The sequence below is a fragment of the Tiliqua scincoides genome, chromosome 1 (assembly GCF_035046505.1).
Source record: "Tiliqua scincoides isolate rTilSci1 chromosome 1, rTilSci1.hap2, whole genome shotgun sequence".
Lineage (NCBI taxonomy): Eukaryota > Metazoa > Chordata > Lepidosauria > Squamata > Scincidae > Tiliqua > Tiliqua scincoides.
In genome coordinates, this window is record NC_089821.1 from 194,195,384 (window position 1) to 194,214,085 (window position 18,702).

Genomic DNA, 18,702 nt, shown 5'->3' on the forward strand with positions numbered 1-18,702 from the left:
GGAGGGCACAGGGATGCAGGCCTCTTGTTGTCTTGTGTGCTCCCTGGGGCATTTGGTGGGCCACTGTAAGATACAGAAAGTTGGACTAGATGGGTCTATGGCCTGATCCAGTGGAGCTGTTCTTATGTTCTTATCAAAATAAAAATAAAATATAAAAAATACAACCACCAATAATAAATAAAAAGCAGTACAGACAGCAACATTATGAATAATTCAAACCCTTAAAAAAATAAAATAAAAAATCAGCCCATATCAACATATAATAGGCAAAACAGAATAGTAACCAAGCACTGCAGAACAGAAACCAACAAAACTAAGGTGAGAAGGCTAAACAAACAAAAAAAATTATCAGCCCCTGCCAGAAGGCCAACAAAGAGGGCATAGATCTCAAGTCAATCTCAATATGGGAGGGAGTCCATATTTATGATGTCACCACTGAGAAAGCCTTGTTGCCTCCAGCCTGACTTCAGCCAAGAGCAGCACATGTAAGACAGCCCACTCAGAAGTCGTATCACATGGAAATAGTTCCAGGTCCCTGTGAAAGACTTTAAGAATGTATTATTTAATGATTTTATTGCTTCTTAGTGAACACTTGAGTAGAATTCCACCTACATGCATTTCATTATATCTTCACAGGTAAAAGGACAAGAGAGTTACTATTTTCTAAATGAAAACTTTTGGAAAGGGGGCCTGGAATATTCATAAAGGGCCAGACTCCCACAAGCCCCATTGTGGCTGATGCCTGGAATCAATCAGATGCATTGAAATATCAATCTGTGACCACCCAAAAACCCTCATTTGGAGATGTCCTACAGCCGAGCGGGGGAGTGGGGGGGGGGTTTAGTAAATCAGAGCAGAACAGAGCCATCAAGGATGCCAGAGGCACAAACAAATGAAATGCAGAATTTGTTTCATGCAGAAGTCAAGACTGTGGAGGCTCACACTGTGGATACTGATAAAAGGAGCCCCATAACAGCATCCAAATAGTTAGGACTTCATCATGCATGATATGAACCACAATTTTTTTTAAAAAAATATTTAAAGTTAAATGACCACATTTCATGAAACTTAGAATAAAGTCCATTGTTGGGATGTCTGGGTTTTCTAAACTGGTTTGGTTTTAACAGTTCCAATTTAATATTGAAGTGTTACATGGTGTGAACTGGAGCCTTAAACCTCCTCGTCACCCAATAAATTTTCCTAAGAGCTTCTGGATAGAAACACAGTTTGTTCCAGACATTTATTATTGCACTGGAGGGGGGGGGGGGGTTGGAAAAAAAGACGCAATGGTTGAGTACCAATATCTAAAAATTTTAAATTGGTGATTTTATGTTTGTCCTTGGTGGTAATAATGTAAGAGCACCTTCTGTTTGCTCAAGCACTTGGTGGTCCATTATTATGGAGGCTGGAGGTTATATTGAGCTTCCTAATATTGATTTATTCAGACTATTGATATACTTGGCTTAAACTGTCTATTTTGGTTTGCATCGGCATTTCGAAATCTCAGGCAGAGATTATTTCTTAGATCATTTTTATTGGAGGTGACAGAGATGGGACCCTTACATAAAATGCATGCCACTGAATTATGGCTCCTTATCTCTTAACATTTAAGCTGTTTAGCTTCACTAACTGGCGTCTTTCCTCCTATGTTGGGAAAGGCTTAGAAATATTTAAAGTGCAATCCTATGAACAGTTTTCCTGGGAGTAATTTTCAGTGAACACTATGGGATTTACTTCTGAGTACTTGGCATCCTTCAGTCTCGGAAGACTATGGTATCGCGCTCTGAATGGTGGTTCTGGAACAGAATGTCCTCTCTAGTGCGCGAAGCCTGGGTAAAGTAGATATGGAGCATAGACTGTTACCCATGCAGCAAATCCCCCCTCTCCACGTCGCTGAAATGGTCCAAAGGAAAGGCAGAAGCCAATACGGTTGGTTCCAGCGGCGTCGCAGGAGTTGCCAGAGCGTGACTGTGTTCAGCCATGAACTGCCTCAGGGACTCCGGCTCTGGATTTTGCCTCGAGGTTGACTCCTGAAGCCTTTTCCTTAACTGGATGTAGCCACAAGGCAGTGGAGGCTAGGGATCAGAGTTTTCCTTCTCTCAGATGAGCTGCCTTCCCAGGCTGACGAGTCCCATCTACCCAGTGGCTGTTTAGTCGCCTCTTATTACAAGTACAGCCAAACTGAGGGACTATTCTTATCCCCAGCCCCCAGGGGGTAGTAGAGTAGACATGCATAGAATTGTGCTGTATCATTCTCTCTCTTTTTAAATTATATTTTTATTTTAAAAGATCAAAGATTGAAACATACAAACTCAGTAAGTTAGAAATACAAAACAGAAATAAATAAGAATTATTAAAAAAAACAGATATTGAAAGTTGTGTGGCAGGTGCTGTATCATTCTCATTGCTCTCTTTCCAGTAATTCATGACATATACATAGGTTGTGAGCATAGACACATACATAAATGTAAAGAGCAGGACTAGTGTGTTAGACATCTGCTCAATAATCATGTTATTGAGCACCGATACTATTTTTACTAGTTTACTATTTTCTGATTTTAAACTTAAATGAGGTGTATTTTTTTGTATTTATGAAGAACAGATTGCAGTATGTTTCAGTGCTATAGATTTGCAAGCTGAGCAGATGGATTTTTTTGTATTTGGAGTTTGTAAAATATCATATTATAATTACAGCCTGAAAAATCACTGCAGTGGGAGTAAAGGAGTAGCTGAAGGTCTTCAAATTAGGTGGTCATTATTGGTGTTCACATGGAATCAGGCAATTCTCAAGGACCCTAGCAAAACAAATGCCCAGTTCAATGGTAAAAGAGCCAGCTGGAATCTTTGGTATGAGGCTATAACAAAATAATAAAAATGCAAATCCAGCAACACCATATGAACCTTAGGAATACTATTCAAAAGGTTGTCAAGCTCCCATTGAGCTTAAAAGCAGAAAATCTTTTCTTGCATCAATATACATATAGAAGTATTTATAAAATAATCTGTGAGGAAGGGAACATCCTTCACATTTGCCATTATTTGGTCCATTATTTGGTCCTGAGATATTCAACTTCCAGAACTGTCACAAAGGGGAATATGTGACCAATGAGGAAAAAGTAACACAATCTAGGAGCATAGGAAAGTATTTGTTAAGACATCTGGAGAACCTTTGCATTTCAGATTCAAATCAGAACTGAACGTGTAGCGTATGAGCTACGCAGTGGGTTTTTTTTTTTTGTTGCAGATCAGCATTTATTTATAACACACATGTCTAAATATTCAAAACAGCAGGAACACAGGCTTACTAAACACAGAAATGGAGCAGTAAAGGAGACAGGGTGAAGTGCGGATCAGGCCCAAGGGAGAAGGTGGGATCGGCAGCAGTAGTGCAAACAGATCGCAACCCTCTTCCTGGACCTGATCCATCTTCCCAGGTCAACATGCGATTGAACTGGTGTATGTCTGAGTAGACTCATAGCAGCTGCCTGGGGCTTACCCGGGACAAGAGGACAAATGTCTCTTTACCCCAAGAAGACCTCCAGCAGCCGAAAATCCCCCTTGGGATACAGCAGTAGCTGTCACTGCTGTATCAATGTACTGGGATTTAGGCAAGATTGGGCTGACAATCATTCCATATTTCTGCAGGAATGAGATAATTAGGAAGAATATTCCCAAGTGTTTGAGACAACACAAACAATGTCCTACTACAAACAATGTCCACAATGTATTTCCTACTAGATTATACCACATGCAAAAATGGGACACTAAGTAGGACTCTCCAAGCTAATCTGAACACATAGAGATGGGGATCATATAGAGAGAGGAACTTATCAGATAAATTATTGTGCAAAAAGGGCTATAAATTAGAATCCACAACATCTTGAACTGGCTATTTGGGAGCCAGAGACATTCCAATGAATTGGTTAAGTCCTCTGTTCTCTTTGCATAATGTATATTGCATTTAGACTTGTGGGTATTTTTTGCTAGCAGAGTCCTACCTGTGTATTAATCCTTCATTTATGCATCTGAAATGATTCACACCAGGGATTAAATACATTAATAATGATCTCATCTCTTAACATGTCAGAGATATCCTAGGGCATTGTGAGATCAGAAATTAATCAAGATGATAAAGAATGTTCAGATCACAAAGAGAGAGGAGTGCCCTGGACCAATAATTATCCTTAAAGATCATAATTTAGGTAAAATCCAATTTCCCCATTTTGGCAGGTGGCAAGAGAAAATGTAAATGAACCATGGGATGCTAAAAACTCAGGAAGCATTTCAGTGGGAAAGGAAGCTGACTTGTACATTCTTTAGTGCTGCATGTGAATGGTCTGGCAGCATCTAATACTGTTATTAGACTTTGATAAAGCAGTAAGTATCAGGCTACCATTTAACATGATTAGCCAACTGAATAAACTGACTCAGCTGATATCAGCTCAAGACTTGCTGAACAAACTGAGGCTACGGAGAGACTGTTTCACAGTTAGTGCCTTTTTCTTTTCTGTAAGGAATGACTCCACAAAGAAGTTTCCTTAATGAGTTTGGGAATATGCAAGCAGAATGAGGTAGATGTGCTATTATGATATATCTGAGAAGACTGTCATGTTAAGGAATAAATGTGCATTTTGCACACTGGTATAGCCAGGCCCAGCTGGTGCTCATGTGCCACCTGAGCCAGCCACAAAATGCACCTTTTTTCCCTGCCTTTTATTTAAACATAAACATTAAAAAGTCTTGCAGGCACATTAACACATACCTGTCCACTTTCTGTCCCGGGTGGTGGGGAAAAGGGAGTGAAGCCAAACTGCTTCAGCATCAGCTGCCCTGGGTGCAGCCTCCTCATTCCACCCAGGTCCTGCATGCCCCGCTAGGTCATTTCAAACAGGCCTTGGGGAGCAAGGAGACTGTGCCCAAGGCAGCTGAACCTGCGGCTAAGGGAAGGGGGGGTTACATAAGAACAGCCCCACTTGATCAGGCCATAGGCCCATCTAGTCCAGCTTCCTGTATCTCACAGCGGCCCACCAAATGCCCCAGGGAGCACACCAGATAACAAGAGACCTCATCCTGCTGCCCTCCCTTGCATCTGGCATTCTGACATAGCCCATTTTTAAAATCAGGAGGTTGCACATACACATCATGGCTTGTAACCCATAATGGATTTTTCCTCCAGAAACTTGTCCAATCCCCTTTTAAAGGTGTCCAGGCCAGATGCCATCACCACATCCTGTGGCAAGGAGTTCCACAGACCAACCACATGCTGAGTAAAGAAATATTTTCTTTTGTCTGTCCTAACTCTCCCAACACTCAATTTTAGCGTATGTCCCCTGGTTCTGGTGTTATGTGAGAGTGTAAAGAGCATCTCTCTTTGTGCTTTATCCTTCCCATGCATAATTTTGTATGTCTCAATCATGTCCCCCCTCAGGCGCCTCTTTTCTAGGCTGAAGAGGCCCAAACGCCATAACCTTTCCTCATAAGGAAGGTGCCCCAGCCCAGTAATCATCTTAGTCGCTCTCTGTTGCACCTTTTCCATTTCCACTATGTCTTTTTTGAGATGCAGCGACCAGAACTGGACACAATACTCCAAGTGTGGCCTTACCATCGATTTGTACAACGGCATTATAATATTAGCCGTTTTGTTCTCAATACCTTTTCTAATGATCCCAAGAATAGAATTGGCCTTTTCTGCCGCCGCACACTGGGTCGACACTTTCATCAACTTGTCCACCCTCCCCCCCCCCCCAAGATCTCTCTCCTGATCAGTCACAGACAGATTTGGATTGGATTTTCATCTCCTGATGGCCCACTTAGATGCTTTCTGCCAGGGTTAGGGAGATGGAAAGGCAGAGGCAGCAATGCCAGAATTTTTTGTTCCCCCTTCCTGGAAAAGTACACTGCTGCTACTGTGCTCTTTGAGTTAACAGGAAGGGGATCAGGGCACAGACTGGAGCATCTCGACTGGTGCAGGCTGGAGAAGGCAGTGGGAAGATGTGGGGTATCCTTTGTATTTCTGCTGCCCCTGAACTTGCTGCTCACTGTAAGGTCTTCAGTCCATGTCATCAGTGGGCTGCCCTGAATATAGCCATAATGCACCTCATCTTTATGTTGCAAAGGAGTGGAAGGAGAAAAGAATCTCAAGTTTTGTACATCTAAGGGCGCAATCCTAACACGCACTGGAGCAGGCAAGCCAGGAGGCTTGTGCTGCATCCAACACGGGATTGCAGCAAGCAGTGGCTCAGCCAGGGGCAAGGGGAAGCTCTTTCCCTTACCCGTGGGGAAGGGCTGCGCACCCCTATGAGTCTCCTCGAACCTGCGCCACCTCCGGAGGTGGTGCAAGTCCGAGGAGAGCGGAGCGGCTTGAAGTCGCTCTGCTCACCCCGGGGACAGGGGTTGGGATCCGGCATAACTGCCGGGTCCCAGCCCCACCCCCAGGCCTGCCTTCCCCCCACCCAGTAAGTCATGTGACATTTGACTAATGGGTGTGAAAGAGAGAAAAAAAGGAGTGATTTAAGAAGATCCCTATTGGATCAGACCAAAGGTCCATCTAATCCAGGATACTCTTTTCCATATAATTGGCTGCTGTAGGGTAGATAAGCCAGGCTGTTTAATAATTTATTTCAGAGAATAAAACTGGTTTTGGGAAATTTCATTCATCTCAGGCTTCTGGTTGCCTACGTATATTTTTTATATCAAATAGTGAGGTATTTAAAATATTTTAGATTTTCTAGGACACACATCATTTAACAGCGTAGAACTCAATGAAGAGTGCTCCAATCTCCTTATACTTTGCTGCTTAGTTTAATGACAGCTTCATAGTTCTGAAGAGATTTCAGCAGATGCCTACCACTCTTCTTCATTTACTCTCAATCCCAAATCTTGATCTCACAGCCATTCAAGGCAGCATGTAGCTGGATCATAGAACTGACCCTGGGTCATCAAACACCACACAACAAAAATGACCATAAGAATTCCAGCACATGGGAAGAGTGTTTGAAAATAGTGCTTCCAGATATATGGAGGAATGAAATTAGAATGACATTACTAGCCCAGAACAACAACTTTTCTTTGGTAGAAGAGTCAAATGCTTTTGCAAAAATATTCCAAAACAACAAGAAGTTCTGATAGCATCTGCCTCTCCCTCACAGCTAGAGGGAATCAGCTAGAACTGTTTGAAATTTTACTGAAGTTGAACATTTCATAAATGTCAAAATTCTTTTTTAAACAATGCATTGAGTTGTGCCATGATTTATGACAGCCTATAGGCAAAAGTGGCATTTGCAACTGGTTAAATAGATACAAATGGAACATGTGACAATTTGTTCCGACTTCGAGTCAATTCTGAGCCAATTTTGGGAGCCGAAAGAGAACCAATTTTGCAAATCTTTTCATCCTATGCTAAGCATGACCCCTTTTTCTGTAATTATTGCACCTCATTGTGCAAAACTGTTCACAAAGAAGTGGAAGTTGGAGGGTTATAGGGGATGTGTCTCTGTTGCCAAGGCATCCTTTCCGCTGTGTAGTCACATGTTTTTTACTATTGGGGAAAGGATGGATATGTGCATTCACAGCTAAAAGCAGCCTAGTATGAATCGACTTGGATGTCCAATGTGCGTCTAGTTGCAGATAACATCTATCTGCATTGGATTATTTCAGTGGAATGAGGCTTTTCCAGCTTTTTCAATGATACTCAAGGAAGCCTTCTTTCTTCTGATTCCCAGCTCAGAGCAACTGGTTCAGCAAAGAATTTACAACCAAGACAGCAGCAGAGTTCCACCCCCCCCCCCATTATTTCTTGCCCAATACTTCTTGCCGTAGCTCAGTAGTTCACAAACTTTTAGCACCGGAACCCACTTTTTAGAATGAGAATCTGTTGGGACCCACCAGAAGCAATGTCATGACCAGAAGTGACGTCATCAAGCAGGAAAATTTTAACAATCCTAGGCTACTATCATGGTTAAGAGCATATTACTTAGTAGCCTGTTAAAAGTACAGATCTGTAACATTTTCCCAAATGCAGTCACATACCACAGCAGCATCAAGTCTGATATATTAAAAATAAAATATTAAAATGAATGGGGAGACACCTGGATTTGGCTCATGACTCACCTAGTGGGTGCTGACCACAGTTTAAGAAACACTGCATTGAAAAGCTGAATCTGCTCTGAATAAGGGAAATTCAGTTGGTGGTAGTGATGGAGGTCCTTGCCTAATCTTAGAGAAACCTCAGTGAGTCTAGATAGAGCCTTAAAACATTTACTGTCTGCCTGGGATGAGAAAATAGAGGGGTAGTTAGGGTTGGCTCCTGTGACTGTTGGCTCCTGTAGTTAGGGTTGGCTTCCTTAAAAATGTAACTATCAGGGTAGGAAGAAAATGAAAAGCAGAAAGCCCCGTTCAGAAGAATGTTGTAGAGTTAAGTAACAGCCCAATCTTATCCAGGACTGGATTGTTATGTGCAGGGGTTTACGATAGCGGAAGTGTCTTCTGTGGTCAGCACTCCATGCATGGCGCTCTGCTGGCTGCCATTCAGTGAGTGCTGCTGCAAGATGTGACAACACTGCAACTTCACCACTAGACCCTACCGCACCTGACAGACTCAGTAAGTCAGCAGTGGAGGTAGGCTGTGGGTAGGGAGGGGGAGGCCGTGTGAGGGAGTGGGAGAACTGGGGGTGTAACTGGGTGGGGAGGGGGAGGAACTGCGGGTGGGGAGGAGGCAACAGTGATGTATGCTGGATCCTATCCCCTCCATTTCAAATCTCCCCAATACTTTTCTCTCATTTGGTGATGCACGTCCAAGGAGACCCATAGGTGCCCCCAAGGCTTATGTGAAGTTAAGTATAAAATGTTTCATGGTTACCTCCGGTTTTCCTACAGGTTGTCCCCACAGATTGGATGCAGCTGCATCCTGCATCCAAACTTACATGTAGGGTGCAGCTGCACTGGCACTGCTGGCGGGGGATAGGGTTGGGCTGTAAGTAAAGTAGCAGTCCTTAGCTTTTTATTGGGGGCAAGGCCAATTAAATTTGGTCTAAACTGGTAAATTTGGTTATTAGAAAGCTGGCCTAAGGTTGTCCACCCAGTGCTAGATTCCATACAGTCCAACTGTCCCTCTTTTCTAGGGCCAGTGCTATATATAGTATTTTCTAGTACCCATGCTGTTTTTATTCCTATCTGCATTTCATTTTTTATTTTATTAAAATATTTAATGTCCATGTCATTTATTTGGTCCCTATTTTTGTTTTTTGGGAATGCCTTTTAAAAATGTTATTAGGGTAAGATGCTAGAGTTGTCACTCTCTAGGGTTCAGCAACCTCTCCAGGGTTTCTAAAAATTAAATAACTGAAGGAGAGATGGCAATGTCTTCTTTCTCTACTTTGAACTGTTGATAATGTTTTATAAATCAATGTTCTAGTGTATCTTTATTGCACAGTATACAGTACAATATAGCAGGAGGGGTAAAGGCTTCAGGAGTATATAAAATGATGGGGGCAGTTACCCTTATTATGAAAACAGAGGTGTTATAAGCATGTCTCTATTTTCATTTGTGAAATGTTGGGGATATCAGAATGCCTAGGTCCCACACTCCCATGATGCATTGCCCTTCAAATATTGTCAAACAAGGTTTAGCTTTAGGGAAGTGGATCCCAGAAATGCTGGGATAGTTCACTAGGCAGTTATATGACAAAAGTGTCTTCTCCCAAATCAAAACAGCAGGCTAAGATAAAAATATATGGATAATCGGTTATGTGCCAGGATCACAGCGCTTCTTACAGGCTGAGAATGATGGACAACCACCTACCTGGTGGAATGGCAAAGCTGACTCCACTTCTCAGTGAAAAGAATGCAAATAATAAATAGTACTGCTATTCATAAAACATTTTAAATGCTTACAGTGCTTTTAAATTTTTGTGACAGTAGTCATCTTCTTAATTCTCCAGGCTAGGTTACTATTTACTTGCACTTTTCTGCCGGAGAATTGACCAATAGTGTGGAAGGTCAGTCAGTGATCAGATTCAAATCTGAACTGAGATTTGACTTAGTTATTTATTGAAGATATTTTTATCCTGCCTCTCCATTCAGACAGTGAGCTTAAGATTAGCTTACATAAAACATAAAAAAACTAAATACAAGAGACTGCAACCAAAGAAAAAAATTCTCTGCTTAGGAGCCCAATCCTGGGCTCGGTGCGCCGGCTCACTGCCAGCACGCAATGCTGCAAACATGCTGTAAAGAACATTTGCGGGCCATAGCTTTGGGCAAGCACTGGTAGTAGCCGTGTGCTGGCTGGCGCCAGGCTACTGCCAGGCGGGTACCCGACCTCCACCACTTGGCAGTTGCACAGACCACCGAGCAGTGGAGAGGTAAGTGGGGACATAGGGGGAGGCAGGGAGGACGCGTTCCAGGGAGGAGGAGGTGAGCAGAGGGTGGGCGGAGGCTGGGGAGGAGGCATTGCAGGGAGGCAGGGAGAGGGCAGGGAGGAGGCGTGCCAGTGGGAGGGAGCAACCTTCCACCGGATCCAGTGCCTCCATATTGGGCTCGCTGCCCTACACAGAGGCTCTAGATTCACTGTCGACCTTTTGGTTGGCGGTGAATCAAGTAGCCCCGTTGCGTGGCTACTCCGTTTACCCGGGGGAAGGGGACAAAAGTTCCCTTCTTCTGAGGAGCTGTTGGTGACTGTCCAAAGTGCACAGGATGTGGTTGCAGCCATTTTCGGTGCCATCACAGCCACACACCCCGGGCAGCTCAGGATTGGGCTGCCCATCTACTACTTTCACTCGCTCAGATTCAGACAAAGAGATTGATTGAGAATCAGTACAAAATAATAAAAAATTGTCATGGAAATTATGAAATCAGCAGAAACAATCAGTCAAGATTTACTACCAGGATGATATATTGTAGGGAAAGGACACAGTAAGCTAATGCCAGGTAAAAGGGTTGCATGGTATAAATTATAAAAAAAAATTCAAGTGAATCACATTAGAAATATTAGGAATACTATAGGCCAGTTAATAAATTAAAAACAGAAAGGTACTAATGACTTAGAAATGGCTAAAGCACTGAGCTACTTAAGTAAATCTGTCTTCAAAATGAAAAATATATAAGTAGCACTTGAATAATTAGAAACGAAGCAAGATGCTCTTAAAGATTAATTGCTATAGGCCAGGTAATGGAGCATTTTTGTGAACAAAGACCACTCATAAGGATCAGAATAAATGTATCCAAGGGCAATATCCAGCACATTTAATGAACCCAGAAATTACTGAAATATCCTAATGGGAAAGTACTGAAGAAACAGAAGAAAGGTTATGTCATTTTCACTTCTAAACAAGAAATAAAATAGTCATGACTGGACTAATGCACAGATCTTAGATTCTGTCAGGACTGTAGAAATACTATATTCATTATTTTGGATTCTTTCTCTCTATTTGCAAAAAAAAAAAAAAAGTAAAATACCATTTGTGATATTTTGATCTGCATACTAATGCTTGAGTCATAATGAGCTCATATCTGAAAAGTTCTCTTCCTAAAATAAGGACTGAGTCCTACAAGAGCTTACAAAAAGAGTAGAATAGCAATTCTCTCTACCTCCAACTTAAGATTGCCTACTCCTTGCTGTCCTCTACAAGGGTCTGAAGACATTTTTATCTGCATGACGTTTCATTATGATGTCATTGGTTTTATTGGCTGCTTTTATTGAATCAATAGTTTTTAATAGATTGCTATTTTTTTAATCCTTTATTTTATAAGCTGTCTTGAGCTCCCAGAAGGATGGAAAGGTGGAGTATAAATCTTCCAAATAAACATAGATAAAATATATAAATCCAAAATACTTTTCACATGATAATCACATATACAGTACACTAAACATGCATAGGAGACAGTGGGATTGCAGTCACAAATCCTATCTCCCAACCTACAAACATGCACTATACTGTCAGTCCCAACACATACAAATTGTATGCAAGTCCATAGATTCTGTTTACGAATCTGGAATGTACAGATGGTAATGAATGCATGTAGTTCAGGTGGCCGGGCTTTCTGTTGCAACCCTGCTCCCATCTATGCTTGTTCACTGTACATATGATGACTCTAGGAACAGTGCTTAAGTTCTCACCAAGAACCAAACTTCTGTTATATACAAAGCATAACACTCTAATTCAGGGATGTCAAACTCATTTCATATGGAGGGCCACATTGCATTCATGATGCCTGCTGAGGGCCGGAAGTGATGTCATTAGGCAAGAAATGATGTCATTAAACAGGTCATAACCAAAAATAAACACTTTTTTCTCACTTAGGAACTCATTAGCTGCAAATAACAAAAGAATATATGCAAATTTTGATCATATTTCAAGATATGGGAGAGCTCCATTTTCATGTGGGCTGCCCTTTCAGCAGTAACACCTCAGCACTACTCAGCAGCTGAAAGCCTGAGGGCCGTATAAAAAGCTTCCACTGGCCGCATCTGGCCCCCGGGCCTTATTTTTGACACCACTGCTCTAATTGTATGAATATGGAATTCAACACCATCTTAGCATCATCAGATGAAACGGAATAAATGATGTTACCACTTCTGTTTCCTTCCAGATAGGTTCCATTTTGAGTTGGGCTTGATGTCTGATGCCTTAAACCAGTAGTTGAGGGTCCTCCGGAGGACATCTGGCCAGGACGGTGACTACAAGAGGAAGAGGAACCTCCAACATGACGTCCGTCTCCAGAACTCTGCCTCATAGAGTATACAGAGCCCATACAATTAAAGGCAGAATCGGAGGGATCTACGCTGTAGTGCTTTGTGGGCACTAGGTCAACCAGGTAATCTTCAGGTATAACTGTTTCTGTGCAAAGAGATGATTAAGGGTTAATAAAATAAATTCATTGATCTTCTGTCAAAGTAGAATTATCTTTTCTGCTTTCAGTTAGTCTGAAATATCAGACAGCCAACTTAAACCCAGGAGCAAACTATAATACAAACAGACTTAAAATAAATGTACAGCTTGAGTTTTATCAATGAGGATTTATAATAGGAAATGGATATGAATTAATTTCTGGGACAGAAGCTCTCTAGTCATGAAATGAATTAATAATACATGTTAGTTAATTTACTGGAGAATTTGATGGACTATGACTGCAGTGTTTGGTTTGCCTCACAATGATTTTCTGTATAGGTAGGGGTATTATGAGACTTTAAAAGAGGCATGGTGAGAACTTTCAGGGGCCCTGTGGAGCACAGGTCTCATTTACCTAATGACAAAATGTGAATCACAGAGGAGGAATCACATTATGTGGCCATGAAACCCCCTATTTGCTTGTACTCACAACATGAAGATGAAGAGAAAAAGAAAAATAATGGGACATGCAGTTAATTGATAGAACTCCTGCTGGTCAGTGAGAATCATAAATAAAAAAAAGGTTTTGATTGCAGCTAAAAAATTATAATATTCTGAGCACATAAAAGCCTCTTCACTTGTGTAATGTACTCTAGTTCATAGCAGAAAGTATCCCCAGGAAATGTGGGATTTCTCTTTGGTGAAAAGGGGCGGGGGGCTTGTCACAATTTTTTGTGCTTCCAGTACCTAGATAAAGAAAGCATGTTGTAGTGCAGTTTAACCTGAACCTGAACACATTTATTTTTGTGGGTGGACTTCATTACCCACATTTAATCTATGATACCCTCTGCCTGAATACAACAGGACTTACTCCCTGGCAAGTGCTACAGGTTTGTAGCCTAAGTGAGCATATCCTTATGAAATCAAAGCTTTTCATCATAATATTAAATTGGAGTAGCATAGTGGTTAAGAGATTGAGCTACAGTTAAGTCCTCTGAATCTCACCTCTGCCATGACCTCACCAGGTGACTTCTGGCACAAATTCCATAGAATTTTTCTGTGTCTAGTGTTATTCCCAGGATGGGCATCTAGATGTTGCTAGACTGTTTAAAAGCTTACGTGGACCAAGCCACACTCCTTCTTAACCAGGATGTGGGTAGGATAAACAAAGTAAAGAACCAGCATTGATCAACCAGCAAGTATTTGACATAACCAGCTTTTGCTGAGGTCCAGTGCCTGACAAAGGGCCTACAGCTAACAGGGGAGCACTTCCCTCTTTGTGCTTCTAGAGATTATATGTTTATGTTCTGAATGTGCATACCAGGAAAATGGAGAAGCATCATGAAAGCCAAAAAATTGCTGCTGCCTGCTTATGTTGCATAGCCACCCACGTAAATGGAAAAAGGCAGCAAAGATGGTACAGTGCCAGGGGCAATTTTAAATCAAAATAATAATAGCCTCTGGCCTTTCCCTCAGTATCTACTGGATCATTGTAGCATTTTCTCTCCTTTCATCACTGCATTTGCAAGTACACTATTCAGATTATGAAGCTTGGGCAACTAGTCATGAAAATGTGCCCGAGAAAGAAGCTCTTGACAGTTTAATTTCAAAAATACTAATGACCTGCATTGTACAATATATTATGTCCAGGAAATCATCACACTTTCAGAATACCAAGATCCCCTAAAAGATTCCATGGATAAGCTCTTAATATACTATGAAAGTTGCCGAGATCTATTTTCTGTCAATATATTATTTCTCCTGGACAAGAAACAAAGCATTTTCCTTAACCTCTATGTCAGTGTTTCTCAAACCGAGGTTTGGTACCCACTAGGTGGGTCATGAACCAATTACAGGTAGGTCCCCATTAATTTCAATATTTTATTTTTAATATATTAGACTTGATTGTACCATGGTATGTGACTGCATTTGGGGAAATGTTACACATCTGTACTTTTAACAGGCTACTAAGTGTATGCTTTTAACAATGATAGCAAGTGGGACTTACTCCTGGGTAAGTGTGGGTAGGAGTGCAGCTTAGGATTGTTAAAATTTTTCCTGCTTGATGATGTCACTTCTGGTCATGACATCACTTCCAGTGGGTCCTGACAGATTCTTATTCTCAAAAGTGGGTCCTGGTGCTAAAATTCTGAGAACCACTGCTCTGTGCAAACTGAAAAGTAACCATGTTGATTCTGTAGATGAGGGCACTAAGGCAAATGTCAAGTGCCCATGCTCCTAAGTTCACCACATTAATTGGAAGGACCAATCCTCCCAGAACATCTGGGAGGAAGTCTGGTCTAGAGGGTAGAGCCTCTGCTAGCCTGAAGATAAACATCAGAAGTTCGCCAGTTCGAGGACACCAGCAGCTCCCTGAATGGCTGAGAATCGCAAGACCTTGAAGCAGCTGACAAGCCCAGCTGAGTGATTCCACCTGCCCCTTGAGGGATTTGGATATGCCTGCCTATGTGAACCCCCTTGAATAAAGTCAGAGGAGTGGTCCGATGACCAGAAAGGTGGTATATAAATACCGAGTTGTTGTTGTTGTTGTTGTTGTTGTCGTCGTCATCATCATCATCTCAGATCTAACAAAGCAAAATCAGCCATGCACTGACCAAGGGCTGAATTTTGAGCGCTGTAAGAAATTTAACAGTTCTTGCTTATCCACTCTTGTAATTCTAAACCCTCATCTTAGACTTCTGCCTATTGTGCCAGCTGCCTTTCCTGGACACAGCAGGAAAGCACTTAGGCCAAGACTGAACCCAAAAGATTACAATGGAGAGCTGCTGACTATCAGCACAGATGGTTATCTTGGCTCTGGGACGTGTCCTGGAACCAAGACAACCACAGGCATTTCAGGCTCAGGGACGCCAGAGACATGACACAGGAGTGAAAGGAAGACCCCTTCTTTCCCTCACTGGTCCTGCCATTATCCCTTTGGCAAGTCAGCTGCTCCTTGAATTGTGCCATCCTTGGCACCTGACTTTACTGCCTAGGTGACAGTATCAGCCCTGAATGTAGACTTGAAACATGCCCCAGAACAGGCACAGACTGAGCACAATCAGAAACACACCAGTGCATCTGACCAGAGTGGACCAGGTCAAATATGCTGCATGACTGCCTACATTCCTGAAAATAAGCATCATGTATATGTGTTGCAAGTCAAAGAAACCATCACATGTCCAGGTGTTAAGAAAAACACTCCATCTGGATTAAAGTCCACTAGGCAACATCCTTTTATGCAGACACTCAACAGCTGTCATGAATGAAAAGCAATACAGTAAATAAATGTCGGTTTCTACTCTGTGCAAAGTAGATGTTTACAAATGGCACATTATGTTAATTTAATGTCCCCTTCACTGAATCACTGTCAACCAGTGTCTGAATTGGGGGTGTAGGAAGCAGCAGTGCCATAACCCCACTTCTGATGGCAGCTCAGCTGTCAACAAGAGTGAAAAATCCATGTATACAATCATCACATTCCATCTCTTTTCAAATGCAGCAAACAACATAATGATCTCCTCTCAACAAACCTTTTTAGATCAGGCAAATAGTTTTCTATTAAATTTTGTTGTGGTTGAGTGGATTGCATGGATCTCCCATTCTCCCTTTAAATCTGACCTTAATATTTTATTTATTGTTTAAGGAATAACGTTCATGGCAGAGGAATATATGAGGCAATAAATGGCTTGTGCAGGTAATTAAATGCTGAACCAAAGCCGAGACTACTGATAACCATAAAAGCCATTTATTTTGACTATATTCGAAAGCCATGCACTGTGGTTATTATATGAGGGAAGGCAAGATTGAGCCTGCCATAGGACTACATAAGAAAAAAGAATAATACTGCACATTTATTGCATTTGAGGATTTGAACTCATGTTGCCTTTTTTTGTATCCTCAGAAACTATTATCAGTTTGAAGTCAGTCAAGAGACACATGTGACTAACATGTTCAGCCATTGCATGGAGTTTATAATAGGTTGATAGGTTTTAGATTTAATAAATTTTTATGGCAGAACAAAATTGTAGGTGCTATTTCAAAGTTTAATTCTTGAAGGACTCCTCTCTCTAATTTATCCAGAAAGTCCCAACTAGAGGCGAGATTAGAAAAAACAATCTACAAATCATATAGCAACAAACTGAAAACATGTCTTTGCAAAATAAGGCTGTATTTTTTAACATCAGGGATGGAGAGTGTAAAGAAACTGAAGTGTAAAGAGTGCAGAAGTCCTTAAATGATGGGTTGTATATAATCTGTAATGCGCTTAATTTTATAGCTCCCAAGATGGATGCAAACTGAATGGCTTACCCAAATGCTCTCAAAACCTAAATGGAATATTAGATATTTCAAGGGAATCATCGAGATTCCCTATTCTTTGTCTGCTATAAGGCTAATGTGCGGGGGGGGGGGGAGGGATTTGCAGAGAACAACTGGCAGGAGAAATGAATTGATCAATATTCATGTTTCAGAACTTTGGAAGTCAGTGAGCAGTTGAAATTTTCATCATGGATTTTATGGTAAGACTAGTATTTTATGGTACTATGATATTTTTTGGTAGAACTAGTATATGGTAGGACTACTAGTAGTTATATATACTGTTTCTTCATGCATGAACCTTCCATTTATCATTGATTGATTATATGTGTGTGTGTGTGAATTTCAATTAAGAAAAAACCAAACAGCACTGCAGACAGGCTCTGGGTCCTTGAAGGATATTGTCAAACACTAAGTAGTAATATTAGCTAAATAAGTAGTTGACCTAAAAGAGAACATTTAAATTTTTTTGGTAATGTTTTAGCTTTCATCTTTATCGATAACATATTTATGATTTAAGTACAAGGCAAGGTGCTGTAAGTTTGGAGAATGTCAGAGGTAGTGAAATTCTCAACAGAGTGGCTCATACCAGAGAATGGAAGATATATACAGACTATTCCTATTCAAATATACATGAGAATTCGATTGAATACAGAAGGACTTATTTCTGAGTAAACATGCATAGGATTATATTATAAATGTTGTCCTCAAGATTGAAACCGTGGGGTGATAGTGTCTTTAAATTCTATATCCAGGAATTTTCTCATACTTCCAATATCACAGAAATTTCTCAGTAGGAAATATCTCTACTAGGAGAGGATGTGGACATCAGAATCGAAATGTTTAGCAACAGGCTACTTGAGCTTCTTTGTTGTTATTGCTGATTTATTTTATCAAAAACATGCATGAAGGAATGTTGTTGTTTGGCTGTTGTTTGGCTACTGAATGTGGTATCTAGGGCATTCGCATTTGATCACTGTTCTGCCAAATTCCAATCCAAGCTCTGCCTTGAGAATTATGCCCACTTTCAACAAATGAGCTCTCCTTCTTTCCTCAAAAAAATTACCCTGGTTCTGCCCTGTAGTCCTGCTGGACCCCACCTCCAGGGTAGCTCGCCTGTTCAACCTGCAGAGGTCCTCTCTCCTGCCAGCAGCCTCCCACCACTACAGCAGTCCCTTGGTCCTCAGCAGGTCTTGGGCACAGCAGCCACACACCAAACTCCAGTGTCTCCAGCAGTCTGTTCCAGCAGTCTCCAAAGTCCATTCACCAATCGGTCCAGTCTCCTCTTCCTCAAGCTTTCCTCCTTCTGCTGCCCACAAACCCTTCCTGCCTCAGATGCTCCTGAGAACCCTATTGCCTTCAAGTGGCTGCAGCTGTGCAGCTCACTCTGCTGGATGCCCAGGCCTTACCCTTAAAGGGGCCACTGCTGACACCACACCCTACCTCCTTGCCAGATCTACTGAGATTCCAATACAATCACATATACTACATGGATGGCCTTGTTGTTGATGCTTTGTTTTATAAAAAATGGGTTATCAGTTGTGGTCCTTTAGAAGGT

At 41.5% G+C, this 18,702-nt stretch overlaps 1 protein-coding gene across 2 annotated transcripts in view; it reads right to left on the bottom strand.

Annotated features, from left to right (window-relative positions):
- Positions 1–18,702, bottom strand: part of SCML4 (Scm polycomb group protein like 4) — a 62,163-nt gene that overhangs the window by 11,714 nt on the left and 31,747 nt on the right. For both annotated transcript variants that reach the window (XM_066610401.1, XM_066610409.1), the window contains one exon: positions 12,570–12,836. In XM_066610401.1, coding sequence (XP_066466498.1) covers positions 12,570–12,836 — 267 coding nt within the window. The remainder of the gene's footprint in view (positions 1–12,569; positions 12,837–18,702) is intronic.